This window comes from Teleopsis dalmanni, chromosome 1 (genome assembly GCF_002237135.1).
Source record: "Teleopsis dalmanni isolate 2A chromosome 1, ASM223713v2, whole genome shotgun sequence".
NCBI classification, from domain to species: Eukaryota; Metazoa; Arthropoda; class Insecta; order Diptera; family Diopsidae; genus Teleopsis; species Teleopsis dalmanni.
In genome coordinates, this window is record NC_051846.1 from 205415735 (window position 1) to 205433533 (window position 17799).

The 17799-nt window shown below is 28.4% G+C and overlaps 1 protein-coding gene across 1 annotated transcript in view; it reads left to right on the forward strand.

Moving 5' to 3' along the window:
• Window positions 1-16564, forward strand: part of LOC119667115 (cytosolic carboxypeptidase Nna1-like) — a 115896-nt gene extending 99332 nt beyond the window's left edge. The window contains exons 5-13 of the mRNA XM_038076402.1: window positions 7892-8044; window positions 10111-11093; window positions 11201-11344; window positions 11429-11549; window positions 12564-12701; window positions 15531-15811; window positions 16011-16170; window positions 16345-16503; window positions 16553-16564. Of these exons, the coding sequence (XP_037932330.1) occupies window positions 7892-8044; window positions 10111-11093; window positions 11201-11344; window positions 11429-11549; window positions 12564-12701; window positions 15531-15811; window positions 16011-16170; window positions 16345-16503; window positions 16553-16564 (2151 nt within the window). The remainder of the gene's footprint in view (window positions 1-7891; window positions 8045-10110; window positions 11094-11200; window positions 11345-11428; window positions 11550-12563; window positions 12702-15530; window positions 15812-16010; window positions 16171-16344; window positions 16504-16552) is intronic.
• Window positions 16565-17799: the final 1235 nt, after the last annotated feature.

The following is a 17799-nucleotide window of genomic DNA, read 5'->3' on the forward strand; positions in this document are numbered from 1 at the left end:
GAACTGAACTCAAAGACTTTAAACTAGCTTGACTATACGATAGTATATATATATTCCTTTTAAGTATATTATATACTTCTACACAAGCTAAAGCTTCCTTTATGACAGTCACTTTTGCCTGAAAAACAATACGGTGAACTGGAAGAATATAAGAAAAGAATATATTTGGCTATTCTGAGAAAACTCCACTACCAACGCCAATCCCGGTTTTCGAACCGTCGGTAAAAGTTTTTAGACCCTCACCCAGGAAGGGACCTATGATAAATAGTTATAATTACTTTTTTTTTTGTCTTTGTCTTAACTTTGTTTTTAACAAACCACTGAATTTAATATATTTATATTTGAAAACTTCTAATATTGTTTAAATAAATACAAAATAATATAAAATTTATTTTCTTTAGATTTTTTCCACCTTTAAATATAAACAACTAAGAGAATCAGTTTTTTTTTTTTTGCTATTTTCAGCACCTTAGCGCATTTCAAAAGTTTTTAATTAAAAACTAAAATAAAAGAAGAAGACAATTTGTTTTGTTTCAGAAACTTATTGTTATTATTGTTTTTAGCAATGCACTCACCAACTAAGCTGCGAAACTAAATGAAAGTAAATATTGTCATAACGCGAAATATTTTCTGTTCCACAAATAGTTGCTAGTTGCTAGCAACGTAGCAGCAACTTTACACTGTAGTTGCAGCTTTTTTATTTTTTATTTTCGTTATTATTTTGGTTTTATAAATTTACAATGCCATAAAACAATACAAATATGCTAAAACTTGTTGCCAGGATAAAATATACCAGAAACAGGATGGTTGGAGAATGAGTTTTATGGGCTTTTCTGAGTTTTGCATAGACAGGCGCATATTTTTAATTTTAATTGCTTTTTTACTACTACAAATGAAAAAAAATTTCAACTATCATGAATCGCAATTATAATTATTAAAATTTTGATTTTAATATTAAAAATAAATATAAATTGTAAATTTAATTACAAAACTATGGATCTGCTCATTTTATTTATGAGCATTTTATGTGCAGCATAGTGTATTTAATTTTATTAAAATAATTATTTAATTAAAATTATATGTGTATATATAAGGTATGTATATTACAACGTTAACGTATATATTTCAGTAATAAATGAATATTTGTGTATTTAGTTTAATTATGATTAATATTATGAACATTTTACACGCATATTGTATTTAATTTGACTATAATAACCATTTAACCAAATCCTTATGCATATTATATATAAGGTAAATTATATCATTGCGATAAATAAACGAATATTTATATATTCCATGTTATTATTATTACATTATTGGAGAACAATGTAATAAAAACAGGATTTTTAAACATGACTTTTTATAATAAAAAACAGTAAAAATTTATTTACTAAAAATCGATTTAGTATATTGAAGTAGTAAACTTCTGACTTAATATAGCGATTTGCTCGCTCTAAAGACATGTCAAATAAGTGTTTTAAATCAGAGACCGGGATGCTATCAAGAATGTCAGTACTAGTCTTTTAGATTGTTTCTACAATAAGCAAAAGAGTTCTTATGAGGCAAGTGCATTACAAAGTGCTAAAAGGTAAAAGTCATACGCCTTAAGTTTAAATGATATACCGATATTCCGTAGCGATATTAGATTAGATTTCTTATAAGCATTTAATGACGTTAAATTTTACTTAAGATGTTTGTGTTATAAATACATTTTAAGTGGTTGTACACTATAATATATTTAATAATAATATTAGAAACAAAGTCCAGTCCCTCGAAAGTAGTAGAGAAGGTAATAGAGTAGAATTTTAGACGACTTCTGTGAGGCAGCCGCACAGAAATAGAGGAGATAAATTCCCGTTTTCCCGTAATGCCCGTTTTTCTGTATGCGCTATCTTCAATTTTCTGTTAGAATACCGACAAGTAAACTGCAGTTTTGAAAATCTTGAACGACATCACGATTGCTATATCTTTACACATATTCTGTAAAAATCATTAACTACTTGTGTCAACACATTCTGCTAATAAAAGTATCAACAAAAAAATTACAAGTATTAAAACTGGAATTAAAACATTTTAAGCCATACACAAATTTTCACATCTTTGTAACAAATTTTTTCACATTTAACGTTTTACCTTTAACTGCTGCTATGTACGAAGAACCTCAACTCCCTTGGCAAGTGTTTTACATTCAACTTCTAAGCCACGAGATATTTTCTCAAATATCTTAAGTTAAAATGCCAACAATAATGCGGAAAGTATGCAACAATCTTTACCGGCAGCCTTACAGGAGCAGCGGTGAGCTTTGCAATAAATTGAAATTTACATTTTTGTAGATAAATTCTATGCATACACAGAATTTATACTGGCTATAAATGTACTCGTATGTATAAATGTATAAATATATATATATATATATCAAATTTTATTGGGAGAGCGCAATATATAAGCAGAAGGAAGGAAACATACTGAAATTCTTACAGCAAATTGAAATATTTTCGCTTGTATTGAAGTATATGGAGCAGGAATTTTGTAAATTTCTGTTAAAATATTTTTATTTGAAATTTTTTTATATTTTTTAATTTATAAAATTTTTAAGTAGAAAATATTTCTGCACGCGGATGTAAAGTTATTTATCTGCCCCAGAGTGTAAGAGTGTAGCGTGGAGGGAAGCTCAATCATTTAAAATCTTTTTAACCTTTTTAACATATTTCCGTGTGTACTGCATTAAATCAATAACATTTTAATAAATAAGATTGCTTGCCTACAGCGTTTCATTATGCGAGTAGAAACACGTCAAGTGTCAAACACACATCCTTTTCCTTGTTATGTAGGACGTGATAAATTCCCATGTCAGCATTTATTGATGAGATAATTTTTAATGTACGCATATTTATGTAAGTGGCGCCCTTTGGTATCTTTTATTACTGTAACATGTGATATACATTAAGGGGGTATATTGCCTTGGGGGCGTCGTCGGGTACACATGCTGTTTGCCACAAATAACTCTATAAATGTTACGTGCACAATCTACAGTAATCATTGCTATAAAAATTGATTTGACACAACTGATACGTTGATGATATTGTTACAACAATTGCTGGAAGTTTTATGTGTTTTTACACAGATTTTTTTTGTGTCACAAGTGATGATGATAAGTAACGAATAATCGTAAAAGTGAATACTTAATAAACATTCATCATTTTTAATGCATATTAACATATAGTTGATATATATATAAATAATTAAATTAATGTGGTACATATATTATGTACATTGAATGTATGCATATGCTTGTTATGAAAAATTAAATGTGTTACAAATTATGATGATAAGTAACGAGAAGTAATCGCAAACGTAACCGACAGGCTACCCTACTTAGCACTATCTAATCTAATCAGAGTAATCACTGACCGCACAGGGCGGTACGCAGATCTTAGATTAGTCATTGAATAATCACGAAGCTTATAAGAAATACACAAATTAATCAGTGAGCAGGGTGGGACTTTGCAGAAACCCCCCAGCTATCAAAGAGTGAAAGTGCCCAAATGCATTAACTCGAAAAAGACTTAACAACATCATTGTCAGATTGGATCGATTTTTCATTTGTGTTGGCGTCCAGAGCTTCAATCGCCCAATTGTCAGATTGGAGATCTGAGCGCCAACACAAGTGAAAAATCGACTTAGGCCGAAATTCTGAATAGCCACCCTAATAATATTCTAAAACTTTTATTTAACATGTTTTCTATATTATTTATTTATATTTATGAATTGTGCTTATATACTTTTTAGTGTGGAAATGTCAAACATTAAACTCTGTCATTGAAATACAGACTCTGGTACTAGACCTCTGAACCAATCTTGCATTTAATTGTGACTTTTTTTTCACACAACACAACTCTTAATTCAGCTCTAGAGTACATGTCATCCTATTCTTAAAACAAACACGAACTTACTATCTCTTATTACTAATTATCTCTTATAACAATTATTTCTGTATATAATTTTTAATTATTTAAAAATGGCGCAAACACTTTTAAAGTATAAATGCCTCAAACGAGTCTATTATAATAGCAAAGTTAAAGTATTAATTAAATGAATTTAAAATAAAATATATTTTATACAATATTACCACAAATTTTTAAATTTTATTTTAGTTTTCATTTCCAAACATTATTCATATTTCCAAACATTTTAATATTCATTTAGAATTTCATTGAGCTGTTCAATTCTACATAAACTTAAACTGCAACGTGTTTCGTAAAGCTATGCTCTTGAATAATATATTCACAGTCCTGCTGAAGTGTGACCTTATCTTCCTCACAGAATTCCAATAATTTATTCATGAGCAAGTACATACCACATTATATTTCACATAATAATTTTCATTTTAATGAACACAAACGAGTGCCATGACATTAATGCATATCCACAACATTAAGTTTAGGATATTTTCAGTAAAAAAAGGTTCATATTTCTAGCTCATTTGAAATTTAATTTTAAAACTTTTAAAATTGTAGCATTAATTTTAAAAATTAATGTTACTCATACGCACTGCATATCCAATACAAGTACCTAATATTTGCAACATGGTTGTGGAGAAACAAGATTTTGTTGGTTATGCTGTATTTATTTATATTTCAATGAAGTTAGTGTAATTTTAAACAATAACTAGTAAAAAAAAAAATTTTAAACTTTTTGGTAAATTCAGAGAATAATTTAGTAAAGTAGAAATACAGAAAAAATACTGGGATAATATACCAGGATTAAAACAATCCAAATCACTTATTGGTACCTAAAACAATTAGAGATATCAGGCTTGTAGGAACCTATCAAAATAAACACTTACAATCATCACAGGAATCCTAACAAGGTACTGTAAACTAAAACACCACCTTCGAAGACTGGGTATATTTACGGATGTAAACTGTAAAGAGAATGAGGAGTCAGCCACACATGTGCTGTTACAATACCATATGATAATGCACAGACGGAATAGGCTCCTGGGAATGTCCTTACTTAAGAGGCAATAAAACTCTGTAAAGTAGGTTCTATACTATTTTTTATTGACGCAATAGGGCTTAGAGACCTACTTTAAACCCAGAAGGGAGCACAATAGACCCGACGGTCGCCGTGCCACATCCCCTAACCGTTAAGAAATGATAATGAAATCAAGTAAATTGTTATAATAAACAAATTATTTCCATTATGGGCATTATTATATATCAATTATTTTTGAAATTTCTTCATTCCTCTACTCAATGATATATGAATTCTATTACTACCTATTACTGCCTCAGATTTCTAACTTAAATTATTATTACAAACCAATTAGAAATTTCTATATAATTTTCTTTTGATTTCTCATTTGAATAATTTTTGTAAATCAATTATTTTTAAAATTTCTTCATTCCTCTACTCAATGATATATGAAATCTGTTACTACCATTGTCTCTGATTTCTAACTTAAATTATTATTACGGTCCAATTAAAAATTTCTACAATTTCTATATAATTTACTTTTGATTTTTCATTTGAATAATTCTAGTAAACCAATTATTTCTAAAAATTTTAATATTCTTCTACGGATAGTTATAAGAATTCTAAAACTGCCATTACTTTTGCCATAAATTATTATTATAAACCAATTACTAATATATCTACAACTCATTTATTTTTATACTCATTTAAAATATGAATTCTAGGACTATCATTACTTTTGCCCTAAATTATTATTATAAACCAATTACTCGTATATCTACACCTCCTGTATTTTTGTACTCTTTTAAAATATGAATTCTAGGACTACCATTACGTTTCTTTTGATTTTTAACAGAATATGAAATAAATTATTGCATTTTCAAACTGTCAACAAACTACAAATCATTAGTCACACACTCTTTCCTCTGTTTTATTAATTTAACTTTTGCTTGACGATATTTGTATTTGTGCCATTACAAGTAGAAAATTTTCCTTCATCATTGCGTTGAGTTTTCTTCCATGCAAATATCTACGTTTTGTATTTACTTGCCTTTGCAAAGTTGTAAGCACGTCTCTCCACTTGACAGTCATGTTCGACCTTTTCATTCCCTGCTACTGCGACAACGACAATGCAAAGTTGAACAATAGCCGTTTATGACTTCAGCACAAGTCATTCTTCTGCAGCCCCTAGAATGTCGTAAATGCCTTGAAAGTCAGGTCGTAGTTGAATGCTCATACAAAACACACAGCTAGCTCAGCAAATGAATAGAACTTTTGACTAAGGTCATTGTATCTCTTATACCAATTAAAGTTGGTAAGCGTTGACTGACTGACACACCCATTACCGTCAGCTCAGGAGTATAAATAATACAAATTATGAATGTCGCATGCACATAAATTATATAAATGCGCCTAATTACATTTAATTAATTTATGCTTTTTAGCAATTTAAAGATAGCAAATATTTCGCATCTCTCACTTAAAGCATGTCAATTACTTTTTAACTTTACCTTTAAAAATGGAGTAATAAATAATATATAATAATATATTTAATAAAATAAAAGTCTTCATGAAAATGTCATTTGCAGTTTGATACATTTATAATTTTTTTATTATTTTATGAAGGGAATAAATTTAATTTACTGCAGTTGTCGTTTTTATTTAACTTATATAAAACTTTTAGATTTGCTGATATTAAAAATTTACTTACAAATCATATTTTTATTATACTTAATACATATATACGACTTTTTTATTTACTACATACTGTAAAGTTATAAGTTTGGTAACTATTAATGGAGAAAAATTTTCTTTCAATATTTCTCAAGGAATGACTTTTTCATATTAAAAGCAGCAAATAGTGGCTTTAAAACTTCAACTCTAACAAATAATAATTATATTTACTTACACCCTCTTTGACATAACCATTATAAAATCAGACAGTGTCATGCCAAGGACTACCCTAACAACAGATCAGTTTATTTTTTGGTGGTCTCTCCTATAAATGGAGGCACTTTATTTTTAATAGCCTACGAGTGCTGAATCCTGATGACGACACCATTAGGCTAGTAAAAGATTAAAAAGAAGAAGTCTTCAATATTATCTTAAGCAAATAATTTTTTTTTGATTTGTGCTTTAACAAAATAAAATAAAAATGGTAGAAAGGTGAACTTGCATCTATATCGCAAATTAAATCAAATTCTATATTATTCTATATTACTATCTATACCCTAATTACTCAAAAGTAGAACATAAAATAAAAATACAAATTGACAATAATGATGACTTTTCTAAGAATAGAAATTCGTCTGCACTAATGTGAACTGAATACTTTGGAAGAATTCTCGGTTTGAAGTGTGACAGGACTGACACACATAATCAAAATTGGTTTAAGTAACAATAATAATCCCCCAATAAATGATCCCCCATTAATAGCATTAACATTCCCTGCGGGATAGGGGTTAGAAATTTCCCGCGGTAAGGCATGCCTGTCGTACGAGGCGACTTAAATCCAGCCAGGCGTCGGAGGGTGTGACTTAAAAGGCCACAAAAATATTTCAGTAACCTTGCTTAAATCACTTTTCCGACTTATGAAATATCTCTCAATTGTGTGACTGATAAATTTAAACTAAGAGCTAAGACTAATATTCTGACTAAGAGTCTAGTCCTATCAAAACATCTTGCCATAGTGTCGAGGTAAATTACCACTTCAGTCCTAACATCACTTTACCCTTAACTATTAAATGATTTTTATTGATTCGATGGTTATCATATAGAATTATAAATTTAAAAACTACCAGTTTATCTCATAGTTATCGCTTTTCATCAAATATCACTTAAGTACATTAATAATTACCAATTATTTTTAAATAAATTTCATTAATATAAAATTTATTTATTTTAATTACAGGTCATAGAAGAACGAATTATACATATACCTTATGTGCCTATCTTACCGGAACCACTAAATGCTCCAACGGGTAATGAAATAAAACCACGTCCTGTAGGTGAAGAAAATGGCACTGTGGTATTTAATTATAATCCTATTAGCGCCGTCAACTATGTAAGTCTCACTTATTACATTCATTACAAACTAATATTAAATTTAAAATTATTTTTCACTTTAAGAATATTAATTGTGTTTCTAATCTATATTTTTCTTGCTACTTTAAATTGAAATTGACTAACTAACTAACTATTAGAAGTGCATTGAAACTAAAATTATATAAAAATAACTTATAATATATATTTAAATACATATATAAATTTAACAAAATTTATTTATGTTGAATCAAAACTAAATAAAACGCTTACTTATTGTGAAATTTGGTTATAGTCCTTAAAGAATCCTTTAATAAACATAATTATGCTGTACGTCAGGATAATCAACAAAATTACTGAAGTAAAAAAAATTGCTTTGTATATTTTCAAAGCTAAGATTAAAGAAAATATTTAAAAAAGAATTTTCCATTTAACAGAATTAATAAAAATAAAAATAGGGAAACATCAAAGGATTCACATTTTTTTCTGATTTATTCTGTTTTTATACAATAATACTTGCAATTGAATAATGATATGAAAAAATACAAAATATTTTTTAATAGCAAAGCATCCTTTAAGTTAGAAGAAAAAAATTTAATAAAAAACAGCAACTTTTAATAAAGTTTGGAATTCATTTTGATATGAAGTTGCTTATAATATTATATTTCAAAATTGTCGACCATAATTGCTATTTTATAAAAATTTAATTTAGATGCTTTAATTGTATAATAAAAAGATAATTTTAATTAAAAATAAACAAGCGGGTAATTAACAGTTAATAAACAAATAATTTATTCGACAATAATGTATCAGAAGATGTGAATATAAGATAAAATAATATGTTAAAATTATTTAATTTTATCTGGTAATAACAACTCACATATTTCAATATACTTATAAAGTATTTATATGTATGTAATCAGCCGCGAATCTAGAACTCCCAATGGAGAAAGTCCAATGAAAGAAATAACACAAATTGTTTAGAGTATATAACATTATGTGTATGTTAGGAATAAATATTTACTTACAACAATCTTAGAAATTATTAACAATATTGTGTGCTAAATAACGAAAAACTACTAAATAGTGAGGTTTGTTAGGCTAGGGCCTGAGCACATCATTCAGCTTCTCGCCAACATGTTGTGAATGATAGTCTGTCACCCAAAAACTTTCATTTGTCATTCAAGAGCATATTTTCACATGGTTGCACTAACACATTTACAGCGTACGAAAGACACCTACAGCCTGCGTAAACACCCTTATTCTTCAAAAATTTTGCTTGAATGAAATCTCTTGTATGTAAGCACGTTCAAGTTTGGTGGCTAGAATAAATTTGAGCAAAAGAGAGTGCAACTTGAATGACATTCAAAAATGATAGTCTGCACCACGCTTTAAAGTTAATCCTGTTAACTTTATATTTGCTTATATTACTTTTTTCTAAGCAGATACCAAACTTTTCCGTAATTTACTGAAAAAACCAATATATACTTATCGGCTCAGTTCTAGTTTGACGCTTTGAAATAATCATCAGATACGAATGGGAGTCCACGGTCATGTTGGACCTCTACGTAACTGAGCAATTGCATATACTTGTTAAATATACAAATATAAACAAAAAGTATGTTTTACTACAATAATAAAATAATTTAATTTAATAGTTTCAATAATTCATCAAAAAAACAAAATCCTAATAAAATATTTAAAAAGCTTATTATTTTTAAGACTTCAACTAATACTTCTTATCTGAATGCTTACAAAATTTTGGAAAAATCAACTATGTAATGCTACCTATATTAGGTGTTAATTTTTAGTTCAATCCTTTAATAATATTAACAATCTGGTAGAGATGTGAAGTAACTAATATTTTTAATTTAAAATGCTCAGAAATTATGTTAAAAAAAATAATCATTTAATATTAATCTTGTAACTAATGCATCTGATCTGTTTTTGTAATGATTATAAAAAACTAAATTATTTAATAATATCATGAATGTTGTAGATATTGAAAGAAATTAATACCACTAATCAAGAACTTAATTGTTTAAATTCTTGTTATAAATAACTATAAAAATTTATACTATAATTTAGGATAATTTAAAAAAGAAACCAGCTGACGACTCAAGCGATACTGATTCAGATATTGAATCAGTCGATTCAGAAGCTGAAAAACAAACCGACTTGAAAATAGAAAAGAGTATTACCAAGATTTTGGAGTCGATGTCGTCAAGCAATTCGAATGAAGACGATGATGATGATGATGATAGCGATGGGGATGAATGTGACGTGGATAGTGATACCTCTGCGATGAATATGCGTAAACAAAAGAGTTTAAAAAAGAAGAAAGAACATAAGGAAATACCAAAAATTGTTGAGGACGAAATTGAAGATATATGGGCTAATAAAACACCAGAATATAAACCATCCACACCAATTCCTGTAAGGCACCGAAAAAGAACTCAAGAAGTTACTGTAAATGAGGAAGCAGCAAATGGTGGAGAAGTTTTAGCGCCAACATTTGTTCCAAATAAAAATGATTTGAAGGAAAATATAATTATAAAAGTTGCAAGTATTATTAATGAATATAGTGTGAACAGTGAAGAGGGTGAAGAGCACGATCTCAAACAAAATGATTTAAAAACGAAATTGCTTGATAATATTCAAGAATTAAGAAACAAGAATGTAGAATTAGAAGTGAAAGGGAATATTAAATGTAAAGAAAATGCACAAAATAAAGAAAATGCACAAACTCAGTCTAAACAAAATAATAGCAATGAAACACAAATTAATAATGATAATGAACAAAATGCTGATGATGATTCTTTAAATTTACCACAGTTCAGTCGTTCATCTGTCGGCGGTTCTAAAATTTTAACTAACTGCCATCCCTTTAATCCTATTGATTACGATGGACTGGAATTCGAATCCCGCTTCGAATCTGGTAACCTGGCAAAGGCTGTGCAAATAACTCCAAGTTACTATGAATTGTATTTACGTTCAGACTTGTACACAAGTCGATCCAAGCAATGGTTTTATTTTAGAGTAAAAAAGACTAGAAAAAATCGAAATTATAGGTATGTATAGCTAGTACATAGAGGAATATTCAAATTTTATTTACCATATATCATTTTTTTTTATAAAAATTTTGTTAATTTATTGTAATTTTGTTTATTTGTTTTAGATTTTCTATTGTTAATTTAGTCAAATCGGACAGTTTATTTAATGATGGTATGCGTCCGGTCATGTATTCTACAATCGATGCCAAGCAATCAAAAATAGGTTGGCGACGTTGTGGCGAGAATATAAGCTACTATCACAACGAAGAGTAAGCACAAAACAATTTTATTTGATCTAAAATCATGAGAACTTAGACTAAAATAAAAAATATATTTTATTATTATATTTACAGTAGTTCTGGTGAAGAGGAGGAGAATGCTTCGTTTACTTTGACTTTTAATATAGAATTTCAATATGACAATGATACGGTTTATTTTGCTCATTGTTATCCTTATACATATAGCGATTTACAGGTATGACACTTTTACAACATTTTTTATTATATAGAGTAAAATTAGAGTAAATTAAGCAGTCTACAACAGACTCAACATAGATCGCCGAAAATAACAAAATGATATATTTTATATTTATATTCAATAAAAAAGTTCTAATATTAATAAACGGCAACAACAAAATTTTTATATTTAATTAATACATTTTTTTTGGCTGATCTTACAGCTGTTTTGAGTTTAGCCATTATAAATGATCGTTAGAAATAACTGTTATTGGTCAATTAGTTTCAATGTCGGTTTCAGAAATCTCAGCTACTTGGACTAAATTAGTATGGTGTCTCCTCTTTACTGTCGAGAACCTTATTAAAATCCCACGGACTGCCACTCTGCCGATTGAGTGGTCAAAAGTGAATGCTAATGGTCACAACAGAGCTACTGGTTATTATAAAATGATAAACTAACGCAACTAATTAGTCTACTGTTTACATACAATAAAAAAAAATCAAATAAGGTTTATAATTTTAGTGCAATTGGTAATAAGCAGACTTAATTGAAAACTATTTTTTGACTTATCTGTTTCGCCTTCATTTTTGTACCCTCACCGCATCCATCGATAATGCCTCTACTGATTAGTTGGTATATAATATTATGGACTGCAAATGCCTAAATATCGAAGTAGTGATGTCTATAAAAGCACTCGAGAAATAATATACACTATAAAACAAAAAACTGAATTGATTAAATATAAAAATATTGTTGTTTCAATTCACTACTATTGGAACTTTTTTGTTTCAAAACCAGATTTTTCATATTTCCATATATGACGTTTGGATAAAAATTATACAAGTATTTCTTTTTAGAAATCTTTTAACTAAAAGTATAAGACTTTTATATCTTGTATATATTTTTCATATAAAATTTTGAATAACAAAATACTTTTTGATATCATAAATTTAATCATTTATTTTCTTTTTTCAATAACAATTATCTTTTATATCTCAAGTGTTAAATATTATTTATTTTCTCCTCATATAGGATTACCTGATGAATATACAAAAGGATCCAATTAAATCGAAATTCTGCAAATTAAGACTTTTATGCCGCTCATTAGCTGGTAATAATGTATATTATTTAACAGTGACTGCACCATCACCGGATGAGCACTCATTAAGAGTAAGTGAAAAAAATGATAACCCATTCGCATAACAATTCCCATTTGTCCCAGTAGATAAAAGCAAAAACAATATCCGTTCCAAACTTTACTAATTGTTAACACAATCAATTTCAATTTTTACTTGGCTAATTTTTCGGAGGACATACTTTTCATACACCCCATACACGATACCGTCTCGCTGCACAAATAATAACCAATTTGCCTCTAAGGTTTTAATTAATTTTAAATGAGCCAAATGCACAATTTGCTCTTAGCAGTTTTGCTTGTTTTAGTCATTGTCGGGCAATTGCTGCCAGTTTTTATGGATGATATTCCATGAAAAGTAAATGTTGACTAATGTGGAAGTAGGAAATGAGATTGTGTAGGAAATCCTTTAGAAATATATGTATATTGCAGTTCGTCCAAGCAATGGTAAAAGGTTTTTAGAAATTCTAACCACATAAAATTTGTGTGTGTGCCACATAATCCCTATACTGATTAATTTAAAGGAAAAAGGAAAATATATAAGTTAGTAAATTTTAATATTAAGAGGATTAATTTTTTTTATATTTTATTCAAGTTACATTCGTCCCCACTAAATGGGTGTACTTTTTTTATTTATTTTTAAATAAATTAAGGACCTGTATTATTCACTTTAATAAAAGTCAAATTAGTGTCTTTGATATAAATTACAAAGCTTACAGATTTGTAAGGAAACCCACAAATTAAATAGCCAGGAAATTATAAATTACCGTAAAACCACTAACTTTTCTTGAGGTTAAAATAAATATTTTAATCTTAAGCATAAACTTAAGTAACCTTTAGACAGCGTACGGTAGCAAAATACATTAAAAGTTATGTTAAATCAGATTTCAGGATTAAATAATAATTTAAAAATCAAATTTTATTTTGTTAATTTTTTTCTACGAAGTACTGTATAAAGCAATGAAAAAGTTTTAAAAAAATTCAATGTTCAGCCCCGGGAAAAAAGTTTGTGACGAAGAATGTAAAATAAAAAGTTTCCAACAAATAAGAAAATTAGAAAAGTTAGCATTCATGAAATAACTTCATTAGAAATGACACACTTTAAGGATATAAAAATTATACAAATTTTCCGAAGCTAAAGAATATAAAATCTAAAGAAAACGTCATTTTTAAGAATGAAATAGAATTATTCCATTTGGATGTTAGTAATGTAATTAGTTTTAAAGAGAAGTAAAAATTTTTTGCTTAATTACTTTTTTTCATAAGAAATAGAAAAATGGTGAAAGGAAAGCGACGAACAATAATTCTTTTTAAAATTAAAATAATTTACTTATATATCTTTATAGCAGGGAGGGTTTAAGCAATTGTAAATGGGTGCATCTAGAAAATTTTTTAGGGGCTGCCTATTTATTTTCAACAATTTTCCTTTAACTAAATACACACTATTTAGAGTTTTTATAAGTAGAGTTCACGAGTGAAACTGTGTCAGAGTAAATGCTTTATCAGTGTTTTCTGGCATAGTGGGCTCTTTCAAATACTCGGAGAGAAAAGTACTCTAAGCAGATATATGGCAACGACAATTAACTTTAAGAAAGCCATTAGCAAAATGAGTTCCGAAGTTATTTACTATAGACACCAACCGCAACCGTGTAAAATTTTTAGACCAATCTTTGGACAAATATTGTTGTTGGTTGATATTAGTGGTTGCAGACCTCCCTATTAGATCTAAGTATTAAGTAAACGCCATTTCCTTGCCACTAGCGCGTAGAAAAGTTTTTGTCGGATTGTGATTAAAAAATAATATCATTTGCGGAAAAAGTACATTTGGGATACTCGCTAGACTCATTACTTCGTAGACTGCCATAGTGACAAGATTAAAACATAAACAGTTCTGTTTTCCTTCTTCTCCCTAGCTTTTACATTTTTGAAAAAAGGGTATATTTAATTTACCTGTCAGTTCTTCCAAGAGTTAATTCAGTTCGATGCTAGCCCTGACATATAGGACTTATATTCGCAACAAATTCAAATTTGTTTTCATTTTTATAAAAGGAAAGAACAAGTTCTGTTGAATTCGTACATGATCCAGTTGACGTTCCGTATCGATTCATATTTGTGAGCGATTCATATTTGTGAACATGAATCTATTATTATATACGAATTTGAACGGGGTTAATAAGTTCCAACAAAGGTGACCATCATGTGGTCAGCAGAAAAAATAATGACAATTGTATTTTAAACTACAGACGATATATATACAAAGCAGTCACTTTCCATTGAAACATACTAACAATGGTGATTGCAGCATTATTGCACTGTTTCATTACCATTTACAAAAACAAATATACTCTTTGGAGTAAGAATAAAAAGTATCTCTATTAAAAACAGTGCCCGAATGCATACCCAAAACGACTAAATCATAAATTTCGATACGAATTGCTTCCCCATCGACAGGTTTCGCTTTCAGCTACTATTTCTAATTCCAAATAAATGTATGACTTTTGTTGAAAGGATGGAAACTTTTTTCGAAAGGATGGAAACATATTTTATCCATAGTGATTCGTTGGAATTAAAGTATTGAATAGTAATGAAAATATGTGGAGAAAAAAATATGGAGTTTTTATGATTTTGCTAAAAATTATTGACTTAGTTCTTCTAATAGATCTGACTCTCTTCTTTTAATTTTTATTTTATTTGAAAATCGACTCAATTAAAGCTCAATTTTTAGAATATAAAATTATATGATTCCTTTCTTAATCCTTTCTTTATATAATTTCTTATATTTAATTACTACTAACAGTTCCATTTTATTTTCACATTCACTTTTTATTGACAATCAAATTTTTTAATCATATTTTTGAATATAGCGCAAAAAATCGATTGTTGTATCTGCACGTGTACATCCAAGTGAAACTCCATCATCATGGATGATGAAAGGACTAATGGATTTCATAACTGGTGAAACAATAGTGGCCAAGCGTTTACGTCACAAATTCATATTCAAACTGATACCAATGCTTAATCCTGATGGTGTTATTGTTGGTAATACACGTAATTCGCTTACAGGCAAAGACTTAAATCGACAATACCGCACCGTCATAAGAGAATACTATCCATCCATTTGGTATACAAAAGCATTAATTAAAAGGTCAGTTGCAAATGCAGTACGCAAATACAAATTGGTACGAAACGCAAAAAGGTGCTTTTTTTCTTTTTTTTTTATTTATGTTTTTTATTCTATTATTTTTTATTCTTTAATTTTTAATTTTCTTTATTTTTATACAAATATTATTCAAACAATTTTTTTAGTGTATAATTATCTTCATAATTTTTTCTAATTATTCTAGACTGGTTGATGAATGCGGTGTTGCAATGTACTGTGATATGCACGCTCATTCTCGCAGGCACAATATTTTCGTTTATGGCTGTGAGAATAAACGTAATCCGGAAAAGAAGCTGACGGAACAAGTTTTTCCGCTAATGATGCATAAAAATGTGGCAGATAAGGTGAGTTGAGTTAGCTTTGCAAGAATTCACTTTTATGAAATTCTGCGCTTTTCAAATGGATTCGAATGGATTCGTTAGTTTCTACAATATTTCACTTGCAGCAGCTAAAAAATTTTAATGAGCAGAGCATTCCTATGAGTATTCCTCACATTTTCCCAATTTTATTTTACTTAGTTCTCCTTTGAATGCTGTAAATTTAAAGTGCAACGCAGCAAAGAAGGCACTGGACGCATTGTGGTTTGGATGCTAGGCATAACAAACAGTTATACTATTGAAGCATCCTTCGGTGGAACTTCGTTGGGTTCACGTAAAGGCACACATTTCAATACAGGGGTAAGTGAAATACTTTAAATATATTTATATATGAAATGACCATATACAGAATAATATTTAATGGATTAGAAATAAATCTTGGAAAACCTAATAAGAAATTATCCTTATGAACGAAATTTTTGAAATTCAAACATTAAACTACTCTAATAAAAATTATTCATACATAATTACTACACAATAAAAGTTCAACAATAAACATTATATCAAATGTCACATTAGAACTTAAAAAAATCATCCTCCTCAAGGCTAAAAAGTTGCCCTTTTCATAGTTTTACTCTATGAGTTAAGTTACAAAAACAATTTCTATCAGTTAAACCCAAAAGTAAAACCAACAAATTATTTACAAAAAAAAAATAGGACAAATTTTATGGTTTATATGATTTGATGAGCTGCTTTCGTAGTAAATTTTGAGATACTCTGAACCATAGCTAAAATAATAATGACGTACTTCAGCTGATATGAATGTCGTAGTTGATAAAATTTTTGACATAAAAACGGTGGTCTCCTTTAAAGGGAAAAAGGAAACCATGTAGGGTGGCACATTAATGTTGAGGGATGACTGAAATGGCCCATAAAATATACACGAAGAACTAATAAAATGAGAATATAATAAATGCGATGAAGATTCGCGTCGTTTCTTATATTGATGGCACTGTCAGTAATAGGAAAATGAAAATAATGAGTTTTGCTTCTTCATAATGAAAGATTAAGTATTCTTATAAATTGTATAAGTCTGTAAAAAAAACGTAACTACATTTTATGACGAGGTCATTAATGTGAAAGCACAGCATATCTTATTAAAGTGAAAGTAAAAAAAGATACTAAATGAATGATTTTATCGTAGAAAGAAAACAAATAGTAAAAACTTATCGTTAAAAATTCATTAAGAAAATTGCTCAGCTTAAGATTTGACATAGTAAAAATAGTAAATAAAACACATACATATATGAAAAAAAAGTTAACTGTACTGGGTTGCTTAGATAGTTCTGGAATAAATCAGTGAAATTTTGGCAATAAAAATAGTTATTCTTATCAACAAATTAATAATATGGATCTGTGAGACTAACTACTTTATTCAAAAGATATAATAATAAAATCAATTTTTTTCATTTCCTTTGCATTAATATTTCCAAATATATATAGGAGTTATATATATTCAAACGAATAGTACAACTGTCATTTGATATTTTAAGTGGGTTTTGAAATTACAGTAATCGTAGGGATTGACTTGAACCTATCAATCACAGTGGGTTATATAAAACTGGTATATAAAACTCGTTAAAATCATTTTTTAAT